The 13,553-nt window shown below is 35.7% G+C and overlaps 1 protein-coding gene across 2 annotated transcripts in view; it reads right to left on the bottom strand.

Moving 5' to 3' along the window:
* The window catches only part of sik2b (salt-inducible kinase 2b), a 67,066-nt gene that overhangs the window by 52,532 nt on the left and 981 nt on the right, over positions 1 to 13,553 (bottom strand). For both annotated transcript variants that reach the window (XM_088345240.1, XM_088345241.1), the window contains exons 2-3: positions 4,943 to 5,059; positions 1,262 to 1,325 (exon numbers count right to left, since the gene is read on the bottom strand). In XM_088345240.1, coding sequence (XP_088201366.1) covers positions 1,262 to 1,325; positions 4,943 to 5,059 — 181 coding nt within the window. The remainder of the gene's footprint in view (positions 1 to 1,261; positions 1,326 to 4,942; positions 5,060 to 13,553) is intronic.

The raw sequence follows: 13,553 nt of genomic DNA, 5'->3' as shown, positions 1-13,553 counted from the left end.
ATGTGAGTCAAAGAATTAAAACATTTTTGAGCAAATACAAAACACCGCGTTTACGGGTAGAGATAGGAAATCAGACTATTTTTAGAGAACCGGCTTATTCGGCTCGACTCACTAAAAAGAGACAGATCTTTCAGATCACAAACGGCTCTTCAAATTGTTTATGTTGCTTTAATCCTTCCTATCCAATTATTATGTAACATTATGCACAGAATGTCTTAGAAAATGGGAAAAATGTAAAAAAGGAACAATTGAAAAATATAACAACACAAGGAAAAAAAGATAAAAGAAAAGAATAAACTTGACATTTTATATAAACACATTAACACTGAAAAAGAAAGGAAATATAGATAAAATATTTATAAATCTACAAAGAAAGACAAAATACATAACACTTTTAACCTTTTGATGCTCAAGAAATTTTAAGTCAACAACACGGAATCCCCCCAAAATCATATTGAGAAAACACAAGAGAAAAAAGGCATCTTGGTGAGAACCAGCTGTTGAGTGGTGGGAAGCCTGCTTCTTTTGTTCACTTTCATTAGCTGACTCAATGAGACGTTTCGTTCGCGAACGACTAAAGTTGGGTGCTTGCGACTCAGCCCTCATTCGCCTTTTCTTTCGACGTTTAGAAAATTTTATATTTTTAATCACTATCCAACTATATGGTAGTCCATATTTTGAATGGTGACATGATCCAAAAAGACGTGATGTAAACTACTCTGCGAGCGGAAAAACGCTTAATTCAAAGTAAGGCACCCCTTTTGATGGAAACAGCGAAAAAAAAAACAATAGTTACATTACCCAGTTACTGAAAAAGAGTGCCGTTATGTAACACTAGTCAACTGTTAGGAATGTAAAACATTTTTTGATTGAGGATTTTACATCCATCTCTTAGTTGCATGGAACTAACAAGCAAGAAATTGCTACAAACTTTGACACTTGCTCCTCAAATCTATTAGCATAACTTTTTTTAAAAACAAGAGACTTTAAGCCTTAATAGCATACTTAGAAAAAAAGGGCTTTCAAAGAACTGTTCACTTGTTGCGGCACACTATGTACACTTTATCGGGACCTTGTTTGCAATTTTTAGGTCAAACGACATCTGTAATCGCAGTTCAGAAACAGTGCGAGCTTTGCATTGTTGGTATTGTTTGTTTTAAACACAAAAATGACTCAACGGACAATGTATGTGGCAGGAAGCAACACATAGGTGGTGCTGACAAAGGATTTGAAAGAAAACAAAACAAATAAATTCACTCACCAAAGATCTCCCCATTCTTGGCATACTCCGTGACCAGGTAAAGCATGTTCTTAGTCTCCATCACCTAAAAGGGGTAGAGAGCAGTATTGAAATACAAACTGACGTTATCAAATACTGTACATCTGATACGATCAAATAACTAATTAAAAGATTGATATGGGACAAAGGCCAAACCACAAAAGTGTGAACATAAAAGTGCGACAGAGCAGAGGTGGTTGGGAAGATATCTGAATGGGGCCGAAAAATAAATAAATAAATTCCAGTGCTTGCTCAATGTGGATGTGTGTGGGAGGAGACCCAATTTAGAAGCAGAAACATTCAGGAGATCAAACGGAATTAAATGCAGAGAGGGTAGGCTGAATCAGACAGAGCCAGACGTTCACACTAGAAATCCCACTTTTTTTGTTGATCAATTTTCCATCTGTTACGCCGACCGATTCAGTGAGTGAGGAAATGTTTCTTGGAAGAGCTGGAGCATTGTTTTTTTTTTTTAATCACATTTTAGTTGAAGCTTTTCTCTAGCTCTTAAGATGCTACGTACAATCAGGTGAATTTATGCAGAATATATATCTAGTAACTTTTGTCTAATATCGAACAAATTGTTGTCATAAAGGGGCTATTTACTATAAATTCCAAATAATATAAGCCGCGACTTTCAACCCTTATGCAATGATGTGGCTAATTCTTTTTTTTTTTTACTAACTGCCGCCAGTGGCGCCCTATCAATCAAGGTAGGACTGAGACAGGTGGAAAATATGTCTAAAGCAAGACACAATTATTATGCAACTACGCACTTTATGTATGAATAAAGATGGCCAGAGGATGACGAAATGGTGAGTTACACTGGCTTTATAGCTTTCGGCTATCTTGTTTCAGACTGATCCGAATGTTTCTGTGATGAGTAAATTTTTAAATATCTTATATCCCAATAGTTTAAGCTTTTCAATTGTATGTGGCATGGCGTATTTCAGTGACTGGTGACATCGTATAAACATATATTTCTTTATCATCAAACGTCCGGCAGCCCGTCGGCGGAACGTTAAGGGGTTAAGGTGCCGTATATTATTAAAACGCTTTCTGTGTACAGTCTTTCTTTGTAAATATCTCATGTTTCAAAGTGGGCACATGCAGCTTATAGTCAGGTATGGCTTATGTATGTACAAAAAACGTTTTCCTTGTAGTGGGTACGGCTTATAATCAGGTGCATTTTATAGTCTGGAATTTGAGGTCGTTTTTATTTCATGCAAAAGAGAAATAAGTAAAAATATTCCTTTTGAGTAATGTCAATGTTTCAATTACATTTGCAAATTCTAGAGAAGGTGCTTTTCAATAAACAGACCTTTCTAATTTTGGTCTTCGAGAGCAAAAGTCCTGCAGGTATTAGATGTTTTCGTCCTCCAACACACCTGAATTACATAATCTGCCCCTGAGCAAGCTCCGTAAAAGGTTGATAATGATCCTTATTTTAAGAATCAGAGGACGGAAACACACAAAACATGGACGATTCTGGCCCTCGAGGATCAGGATTGAGGATACAACAAACACATTTAATTTTTTTCCTTCTACTGGATCCCTGGTCATTGGTCATTTAGCAATGTTTTTATTGAAGAAATCATGCCTTAAACTGATTTCTTCTATTGCATGCCGTGGCACGCTCAGTATTTTTTCCTAGAATACAAAAAGATTATTCATTCATTGGTGCCAAAGTCCATAAAAGCCTACATGATAAACTGTGTGGGTAAAAAAAATATTTCCTTTTTTAGGGATTATGATGATTATACAACTTTTAAGAAACATAGGGCTTCTTTCAGAATGGAAACTGACACTACAGAACATTAAAAATGGTCCTGCACAGCATGAGACTATTAAGGTAACCTGCTGTAAATATTGTACAAGTGCCTAACAACTCTAAAGCATTAGCTGTAAGACATTAGCTGTCCTTGCCATAAACAGACTCACTGTTGTGACGACATGCTATGCAGGGACATAACTCTCACCCATAATATGCCATGTCAAAAGATGCACTACAAGTACATGATTCATAGCTGAAATTCCAGACACAGCAAAAGGATTAGGCGCTTTGTGTCAAGGCTGTAAGTGGGCCCTCTTTCAATTGTGATCTATGAACTGGGACTTATCATTGAAATACTAAATACACACAAAAATTATCGTTATTTGCAATCACTCTTGTTTAGTGATGAGTAGATATTGGCGAGGAATGTGAGCAAACTAAAGGACATGATCTCGGGTTGAGTTTGAGGCCAGTTTCATTGTGCATGATTTCAACATGCAACTAGATTTTGCATGCATTGTCATAGTGCAGGTGTCATTTTTCCTCTACTGGCTGGGGTGTCTCACTGGGCCACGTGGCCAGTTTGAGAATGGAGAATTAGGGAATCACTAACCCAAACTGATTGGTTGGATATGCTATTAAAAAGAATGGCACACTTAAAAATAGCATGGCAAAAAGCTGGAACATTGACACAAAGTTGGTGATAATGAAAACTTCATCAAAAAAAAATACTGGGACATTCAAGCTTATGTGATTCCTAGCTTTTTTGGTTATTTTGTAAGGAGTGTTAAGTGAGAGAATCACTAGAGTATTTTTCCAAACATGTACAAGTGCGTTTGCACATTATGGAGAGTGTGAATATATATTGGAACATGCCAAGAGTTAAAAAAAAATAAAATTACACAAGCAAGTTGCTGTATGATGTTCGACTAATTATAAATACACTATTGTGACAATACATGGTCTTTAATTCACAGGACTAGTACATTGCTTTTTTTTTTTTTTAAAAAGGACAAGAACGTTAAGTTTGGTTTTAAGAGAAGCATTCTTGGAATAGGGTTCAATGGGGTGCATCCCGAAGAATGCTTTGAAAATGGACAAAAAGTTTGGTTAAAAATACTAGAAAAAGTTTAAGGCAGATATTTGGGTGTCACGTCCTTTTACCTTCATTGGCTACGGAAAACAAAGAATATTTTGCTCGTTAGGAGTTAAAAAATCTGACATATGATAATAATCTTGACAAAAGATATCTATTTTATTGTCACACATTGCATGACCATGCTAATTAAACGTGACAACCACAGAAACGTATCTCTGTATCAGAAAACTTCAAAGCTAGTGAGTGTTAGCAGTGTTAGAATGTCTCGGACTGCTCCAGTGCCCTTAAGGCAAATTAAAACAAGTCCAATTTGGGGGGAGCTCTGCTCCACAAAACTAAGCTTGATCTTATTTCATCTGGGAGGCACAAAAAGACCAAATTGCTGACAGCTTTCTTTGTTGCTTCCCCAAAACTTTTTAGAAAGATTTTCTTCTCTTGACCAATGTGCTGATCACGGATGTGTTTTTAGGTATGCATCCGTCTCTTTTTGTCTCAAAGATGAGACTGAATAATCGTGGACTCAGAAATGTCATTAAAGTGTTCATATTCCCTGGGTAATCCAAGGCATTCTTCATCAAAGTGAATTTTACCTTCTGTGATTGCCATCACTGACCAGAGCTTTTACCCCAAAATATTGAAATTCCATAGCCAATATCAATAATTTTGCCATGTAGAACATGACGTTAAAAACTAGTTAAACTTCAATCCTGTCAAATGCATGATTAATGCAAAGGCAATGTCCCAAAAAGGCTTCTCAGAGAAGATTTCATTTTTGTGTGGAGCAACTCACCTGGTAGAGCTTAATGATATGGGGATGGTCCAGCATTTTCATGATCTGAACTTCTCTGTAGATCTTTTCAAGGTTGACTGCATCCAACTGGGTCTTGTCAATAATTTTAATGGCCACCTGTGAAGTGGTCACAGAGTTAATGAAGTCAAGTCAAGTCATTTTTATTTGTATAGCCCTAAATCACGAAGAGTAGCAAAGGGCTTCACAGATTGAAATGAAAAATGAAATGAAATTAACAGTAGGGCATTTTATTTCAAGGTGTTTTAACACACCCTGCTTACTCTCTCTGACCTAGATCAGTTTATTATTCAGTCTGATGAATAGTTTTGATGGATTGGCTAATATCAGATCTGATTAAAGATTAAATTCTGATCAGCTTGCATTCTCAGATTTGTGTTTTTTCACTCATAAAAATACACATTTTTTTTTTGTTAAGATTCAACAAACTGATCAGTTATTGCATTTTGTTTCATTTCCAGTAACCTAAACAATACAGTGGCTCAGGAGGTAGAGCGCTCGTCTTGGGATCAAGAGGTCGCAGTTCGAATCCCGGCTCCTCCGTGTTACATGTCGAAATGTCCTTGGGTAAGACACTGAACCCCTAATACCCCCAATAAGCAGGTTAGCGCCTTACATGGTTGCACGGCCGCTATTGGGAAATGTGAAGCACAATGTAAAGCGCTTTGGGAAGTCTTGACTTGAAAAGCGCTATATAAATGCAGATCATTTCATTTCATATACATTAACCAGTTATCTGCTGTGTTTTCAATGTCTGTGGGCTAAGTTGCAGGAGTAAACAATAGGACAGCCCAGTTCCTCTCACAGCAACTCCCTGTGTGCGAAACGGAAAGAAATGCCAGTGTTTTGAGAAAACACACAAGTCGTTGTGTGACTGTGCACGTGCCCAGAACCAGAGCACAAACACTGTGCTGGTCAAAGGAAAGTTGTCATTGCACTGATAACTTGACTAATCATTTACATACTAAATTTCTGACAGAGAAGGGATATAGTACCTGTTGCTCAGGGACAACGTTTAAAGAAAGGGTTAAATGTATAAAACACAACAGGAACCCCCTCTTTTTTAATATGCATTTATAGTTGTGGACTTTTTTTTTTTTTACAACCGAATTTTGTACTACAAAATCTAACAAATTCACCATAAGCCAACCTTGCTTTGATGTATGCGAATATTCCATTTATGATTTTTGACAGAAAATTGTCAAGGTGCGGTGAAAAACTATCGGTTTTCTTTCTTTCTAATAAACCATTACTTTACTTACTTTATTCCTAGTGAATTATTATTTCATAAATAATTTTCATGATTGCACATATACCAAAACAATCTACTGTACATGTTACTTTACAGACTATTTTTCTCATCTAATCTATAAACCAAATGGATTCAAGAAATGTTTAAATCTAGCAGTTTTTCAGTTCAGATTGGTCCTCAATGAAAACACTACTTCAGTTTGTTTGACAAAAACACTTTTGTTGGATTTCAAAACACTACACCAGGTAACAAAAACTATTATTCATTATAAAAAAGTACAATTTAGGACATAAATTTAGCTTCAAACTACGCAAGCTAGCAAGTTATCAGTAGTTTAAAACTAAATTTATGTCACATAGGGAGTACGGACAGTATAAAGGTCAGTGATGGCATTAAAACAACTTCCTGCAAAATGGACTGGAAAATTACTTAAATTCATTGAATGTGAATGGATGGATAAAGTCCAAAAAGTAGGTTAAAACTCTCCCTTACACACACAACCCAGGTTAACAAACAGGTTCTCTTTGGCCATAGCAAACAATTACTTCATCACAAAGTAGGACTACAGGGTAACTAGTTACTCTTGGACTGTCCAGGCCAGAAGAGGTCAGCTCCAGTTAACTTGTGTGTAAACCAGTTCCGAGTGACCTGTATGCATGATTTAGCCAGCACAAAACGCGGACAGCACATCCTGCAGAAATAGCAGGTGTGTCATTTGTATGACATACATTATCAACATCAATAATGCTCAGTAGTTCCGAATTACCTGACCAGACTATCGCTGTGATACTTTACTTTAGTAACCAGATTAACGCCAATAATAAAGCCCGTCATTAAACACACTGCGTGCTTTTTCTCCGTAATTGTGCGATTGTACTCGTCACTGTTCAACATCAAAAAGGCCTCAGTGATCCTAAATCAAGCTTTTTTTTGTAGGAATCCTGTCCTAGTTTCGTCTGTGTGGTACCATCCACCGAAGGCCTGCTTGCGATATTACACATGAACTCACGTCTGATCCACTCTTTGTGCGGCTTCCCATGCGGTTGTTTCTAACGTTAAATACAGTTGACTGCAAGCATACATGGTGCAAAACACCTCCCTAAGAACCATCTCTGCAGGGCCTTTTTTGTCAGATTGGCAGCCAAAAGTAACCACCAAGATTACTTTATTATTCTGCTTACATAAGAGGACCACCGACTCATAAACCTCACCCCAGATACTGCCGTGTTTACAGACCAAAAGGATTTTGGCTTGGTAACCATCTTAGATTTGTCAGTCATAACCACAAAACGTACAGGTGGATGGTACATTGTGACACTCAATGGGTCATCGATTGAAGATTTACAGGTAGAGGTAACGAAGTGGGACCATGCGGGTTGCTACCAAAGTTACAGGACTGGGAACAGTCTGCCGGTTTACTGTTTGTGTTTAGTATAGTATATACATTATACAACAGAGTTTGTCATATATATGTTCTGATGAAATAGAAATCCTACACATTATTACACAAAGAGAAACTACCTGTGTTACAACGCATCCATAAGCATTGGTATAAAAAAAAGACACCATAAATGTACTGTAGTTTCTGCACCATAAGGCACACCAGATTATAAGGCGGCCCCCTAAATAGTAGTCTTTTTTTCATATATAAAGGTGCACTGGACTATAAGGAGCATATCATTAAAAAGGCAGTAAGGGTTAGGGTTGCAGAAAAAATATATGAGTACTATATTTGTGCATTGATTATTCAGTCGAAATATATTGCTGATCACAATAGTAAAAGATAGATGCAATGGGAATCAAACCTGGATCGTAGCGGTTTCCACTAGACCCTATCCACTAAACTACTCGGGGTATGGACGACACACAAAAAAGGCATTCGGTTTAACGTCATCATCTCGATATTTTTAGTCACGCTGCTTCGTTTTTGATGTTATTTTTTTTTTTGCTGCGTCGCAAGAATATTGTCGGACATTAAAACCGGACCGTGGTACAGAGAATAATGGGGACGATTGAAATACAGTATTTTATCACCAACTCGCAAAGTCTTTACGAAGCGCACAAGATTCCAAACTGAATAAAGGGAAACGCATTGTGGGGAGTAATTAGGTCGTCTTGAAATATATAAACGAATGCCCGGTCGTATTCAACAACCTTTGTCACTTAGTTTGAGCTAAGGAAAACTCCCCAAAAAATGTTGTACTGATTTTTAATCACTTTCTATGTTCTTGTTTCTGAAACATTTGTATATGGTACTGTGACTAAAAATTGCGTCATATAAGATAAGACCTAATGCATTTTCCAACGCAGTATATAATTATATATGTTATGGCCTGGTAGTTAGGATTCGCCGATATCCGATTTCAATTCTCATTACCACCATTGTCATGCAATTGTGGTCAGCGATAAATAATGACTGATCAATAATAATGATGAAACAGCGGTATGCATTCCTGATTTTTACATAAAACGCATCCGATTATAAGGCGCCAGTTTAAATTTCTGGCCAATTTGGGGTTTTTAGGGAACTCCCTATAGTCCGGAAAATATAGTAACTATATAACTGAGGGCTGAAAAATCCATGGCATAACTGTGTCGAAAGAGTAAGAATTTTGGCCATTAAACAAAATTACCTTGTTGCATATACTAAAAGAATGCAGATGGCAATGCAGAGGACAGAAAAAACGGGGGCAGTATATTTGTCTCTCATGGGAACAGCGTTTAATGTGAGGTTTATTTTATGACACCTGTGTATAAAGTAAAGAGAGAAAGGCAAGACGGAGATGTTTCACACTTCTGCGCGGGTGTGTTAGAGAACACGGCGGTTCTCTAAGAAGTAATTGACATGTCACACCAGACACTGCTCTTGACGTCACCACACAGCTGATGTCAAGCCAGATATCGCTACAAAAAGAGCGCAGTTTTTCGACAAGAAACGGGCTTTTAAGGGTTCTGGACAAAACATCATAAAAGCCAGAAATATACAGGATGTATTTGAAGCATTTTTCAGTTTCAAATCGTATGACTTGAGTACTTCTAGGTGGGCAATCGCCCAAAGGTCTTTACTTTTGCAAAATGTATGCAATCTTTTTTGCATCTTTTGAAGAGCAAAAGCACACAAAACGTTTGATTTGAATATGAAATATTTGTTCTCAAACAAGCACAACTTGATTTTTTAATACTACAAAATGCAATATACTCAAAGCAATTGCAATCTTTATCCATAGTTATTAAAAAAAAAAACACTTCAGCGTACAAGAGTCCGCATGAAAGAATGCAGTCACTCATCAGTTTAGTTTTATGTTATACTGAATGTGGACATGAGGCATAGTTGCATATGACTAATAAGAGTCACACAAAATGAGAAGTGTCATTTGCGTGCAGCAAAAAGAATGACTGTTACAGATTAACTGGTATGACCAAAATCAATCAGTGACAGTCAAAGGTCATTTGTAGCCAGTTGCAACAGTTGAATTGTTACGGCAGAGCGATATCGTCGTTCAACATTCTATTTCGCATAACAGCTCAATAAACTTTCACGTTATAGCGATTAAAACTAAATCTCATCAAACCCAAGATCGTACAGTAGCCAGAATGTCAGCAAAAACAAAAGCGGTGATGCAAAGCAACCAAAACCCCGATCATCAGTTACAATACTGGATTTTTTTAATGAGTATTTTGATGACAAGAGATTCCTTTTTGATGGATCATTAAAAGAGACATGTAATTACATTGTGTAAAATAAAGGTGTCGCCAGCAATGGGTGTGTAGCTAATAGAAGAAAATTCAAATCGGTTCAAATATGCAACTGCTGGAGGAAGCAGGTGCATTTTGGAAGACACAATAAAAGGAACTCCAGCTGCAAGCATAGTTTGTTAGTGGTGCAATCCGTTTTTTCTTAATGAGTGTGGTTATGGACGTGTTCTAATTGGTTAAGTGGATTGAAAAATCTTTTGGGTGTAATTTGACTTATTTTCTGCATAAAATCCCAATGCTATTCAATTAATTTAAACAAAACAACACGTTTGAGAATCCCATAGCTGCGCAATGACAGTAACCCAGTGTTAACCATCTCAATCAATAATCATTCTGAAAACTTTTATAGTGCTCCAACAAACAAAAAGCATGCATATTCAAATGCTGATCTCTGAATTTGCAAACTGACCCAACTCAATTTGAAACTAGGACCTGTTAAATTGAATTTATTTGCGTTACCACACGGGACATCATTGGCAAGGGACAAGCTCCAGTCTGTAAACGAAAACAGAGAAGCTCTTCTTCTGAATATTAAATGTCATGGTGTAAGGCAGGGGTCGGGAACCTTTATGACCCAAAGAGCCACAGAAGCAAATTATTTTGATTTTTTTTTTTTTTTTTGCGAGAGAGCCATACATTTTAAGACAGAATTCAACAAAACTGCCAAACCCAGTCTCGGGACAAAAGCTAATTTTTCAGCGCATTTTATTTCACTATGTAATGTTTGATGATTCGATCAAATTCATGAATTGATAATGCCAGAGCCTGGACACCGTCAAACATGGCAGACACTGTGATTTTAAACTGTAGTTGAAACCTTACCCTGTATATATTGGACCGAACCCTTAATAAATGATATGAACGTTGTTATGGCTTAGCAATGACAGGCTAAGTTTACAAATTGAATAATTAAGGAAAATAGTGAAGATCTCATTTTATCTCCGAGCCAGATGTTCTCATGAAAAGAGCCATAGGTTCCTGAACCCTGGTGCAAGATAAAAAAGAAATAAAAACTGACCCAGCAAAATTGTAACAGCTTCTACTGAGCACTTTTGTTGCAAATACATAAAGCCGACGTTCTATGTGCTTCACCTTTCATGGAACTGTGATCTTGAGATTTGGGGACGTTCTGAACTTTAATTCCTGGTACTCTGACCATTAAGCAGTTATACTTTTGGATCAAAACCGGATGTCATCATAATTCCTTTATTGTCATTATACAACAGTACTAGAGTTGTTCTTTGCTTAAATTCAGGCTAAACATGTATGTTATATCGTTATTTAATCATAATTTCCATGAAATTGGTGTTCACCATGACATTTTTGGGTAATCTGATGGACATATTACCAAACTTGTAATTGATGTAGCCCCAGTGATTTTTTTTCCCAATTTCATTTATATTTTTCCATGTACTCTCAAACTTCGTGCTTCGCTGAGGATCTTTTACATGTTTTACTGCAAAATAATAATTACTATTTATAAATATAAAATTACATATAATTATATGTTATGTACAATTCTCCGATCACCAAATTATTTTGCCTATTTAAAGTAATAACGAATTAAATAAGCAAACTTCTGCAAATACAATTATAGTCTTTTTTATGATATTTTGTAACTAACAATTGTTTAAATATTTAGTTTTATGTGCATTTACCAGGTGGAAAATTGTATTCCATCTGAAATCATAAACCTTTTTTGGGGGGGGGGAAATATCATTGTGATTGTAACTGATCAAATGCACAATGGAATTAAAAAGTGCCATCCTGATGGTGCAAGATAATTTACAATAAGATAAAATACTACAATGCAAAATGATAATTTAAGAGTAATATTATAAAAGTAAATAATAAAGGATAAAAAAAATAGTTTCAAAATGAATGCTGTAAAATAATTTCTTGATTAGGGTTACTAGAACTACTTTATCATATATAATGGTTGTCACGGGCATTTATCCGATTAAATTAAGGCTACCAACTGAAGCCCCAGTATTCATGTTTTGCCCCAGTATGCATGTTTATTATTTATTTTTTATATCTTTGATATCATTTTGGACATTTGAAGAATTTTGTGGCGTGTTTATCATGGAGTGCAATGTCTAATATCATTGTAAACAATGTACAAGACGTTGTAATCAATGTAAAAAAGATAATATTTTTTTAGTAAGAACCACTGCACTAAAAGGTCAACATATTTAGAAGACATGTGTTTTTTTTCATTTAATAGGTGCTTATGAAATTCAGTTTTAGAAGATCAAACAATACGTTTAAAATGTTAAGTGAAATAAAAAATATTATACCAGGGGTCACTATTACCTCTTTATTTTCCAAAAAGACAAAATGATATATATTTTTTCTGCAGGGTAGGATTTTTCACTGATGCTCATTTTTAGATATATTCTCAAATCTGAACCACCAACTTTATCACTAAGTTGCTGACGTCCATACAATTTAGGGCCAGTCTATTACAAATATATCCTAATGTTTATCTATTGTCTAATATAGTTGTAGAAAATGTACACAATGTTGTAATCAATGACAATAAAGAAAGCTATATTCTAATTTAGTAAGAAGCATAATTAGAAGACATGTATTTTTGAGGGTTGGAGGTGGTTCATAGCTGTTAAACACTGAAGGTTTAAAATTAAACAATATCAACTACATTTAATCATGAAGACAATTCTATTTTGGTAAGAACCACTGTACTGCACGGTAAACATTCCTTGTATTTTAAGCGTTTTTGATCATTCTGGATCAAGTGTGCGATATATCAATTTTTTAAGAGGATATAAATATATGTTTTTTTTTTTTGGTAGACCGATCTCATCTTGCCCATTTTGGCTCTAATCTGAATCGTCTCGATTACTGGTACAACAATGTCATCGTAGATCACTACTACGGTCACAGTACACTAGCAAATATTATCAACGACCAAGCATTAATTTTAAACGACATTGTGACTGTTTCAGTTATGGAGTAAAACCATTTGTAGATCTGTTAGAAGAGCTACCAATTAGATATATACAGAATGAGAGAATTAAAAACTGTTATCATGTTACTCTTTTTATTACATACTTGTCAACTTATGCATTCCCCCGTATTTTATACAATTTTTAATTATTCCAAATTGTGTACGCCGCATAGCAATTTTCATGCAGGTTTTTCATTTGATTGTGTACACTGCTGTGTAATAAGCAACAGGAGATTCACTGCAGGTTGAGAAAGAACTAGGAAAGATGCTAAACAAATTGTTAATCGTTTATTTAGGAATTGTTTATCTTTGTTTTTATTCTACATAGTCTCTCTTGCTGTGTGTAATTTAGGCAACATGTTTTAATGTCTATTATTGGGGATTGCAAAAATCAATAAAAGGAGCAATTGGCTGAAGATGACAGTTATGTGTGCACTACGTTGTTATAAATTACATTATAGACAATTCTATGCAGTAATATTACCATTATTAAATATACACTGTGGATAAGGGACCATATATTGGTTCACTCAGGTTGTTGTATCAAGTGTTAAATGAGGTTATTTAAAAGCACCTTGCAATCGTATTTATTTATCACTTAAAGCAGGGGTCTA

The sequence above is a fragment of the Urocampus carinirostris genome, chromosome 10 (genome assembly GCF_059441175.1).
Source record: "Urocampus carinirostris isolate Australia breed hairy pipefish chromosome 10, RoL_Ucar_1.0, whole genome shotgun sequence".
Classification (NCBI taxonomy): Eukaryota; Metazoa; Chordata; class Actinopteri; order Syngnathiformes; family Syngnathidae; genus Urocampus; species Urocampus carinirostris.
The sequence above is the reverse complement of the archived record's forward strand: the minus strand, read 5'-3'. Positions and strand labels throughout refer to the sequence as shown.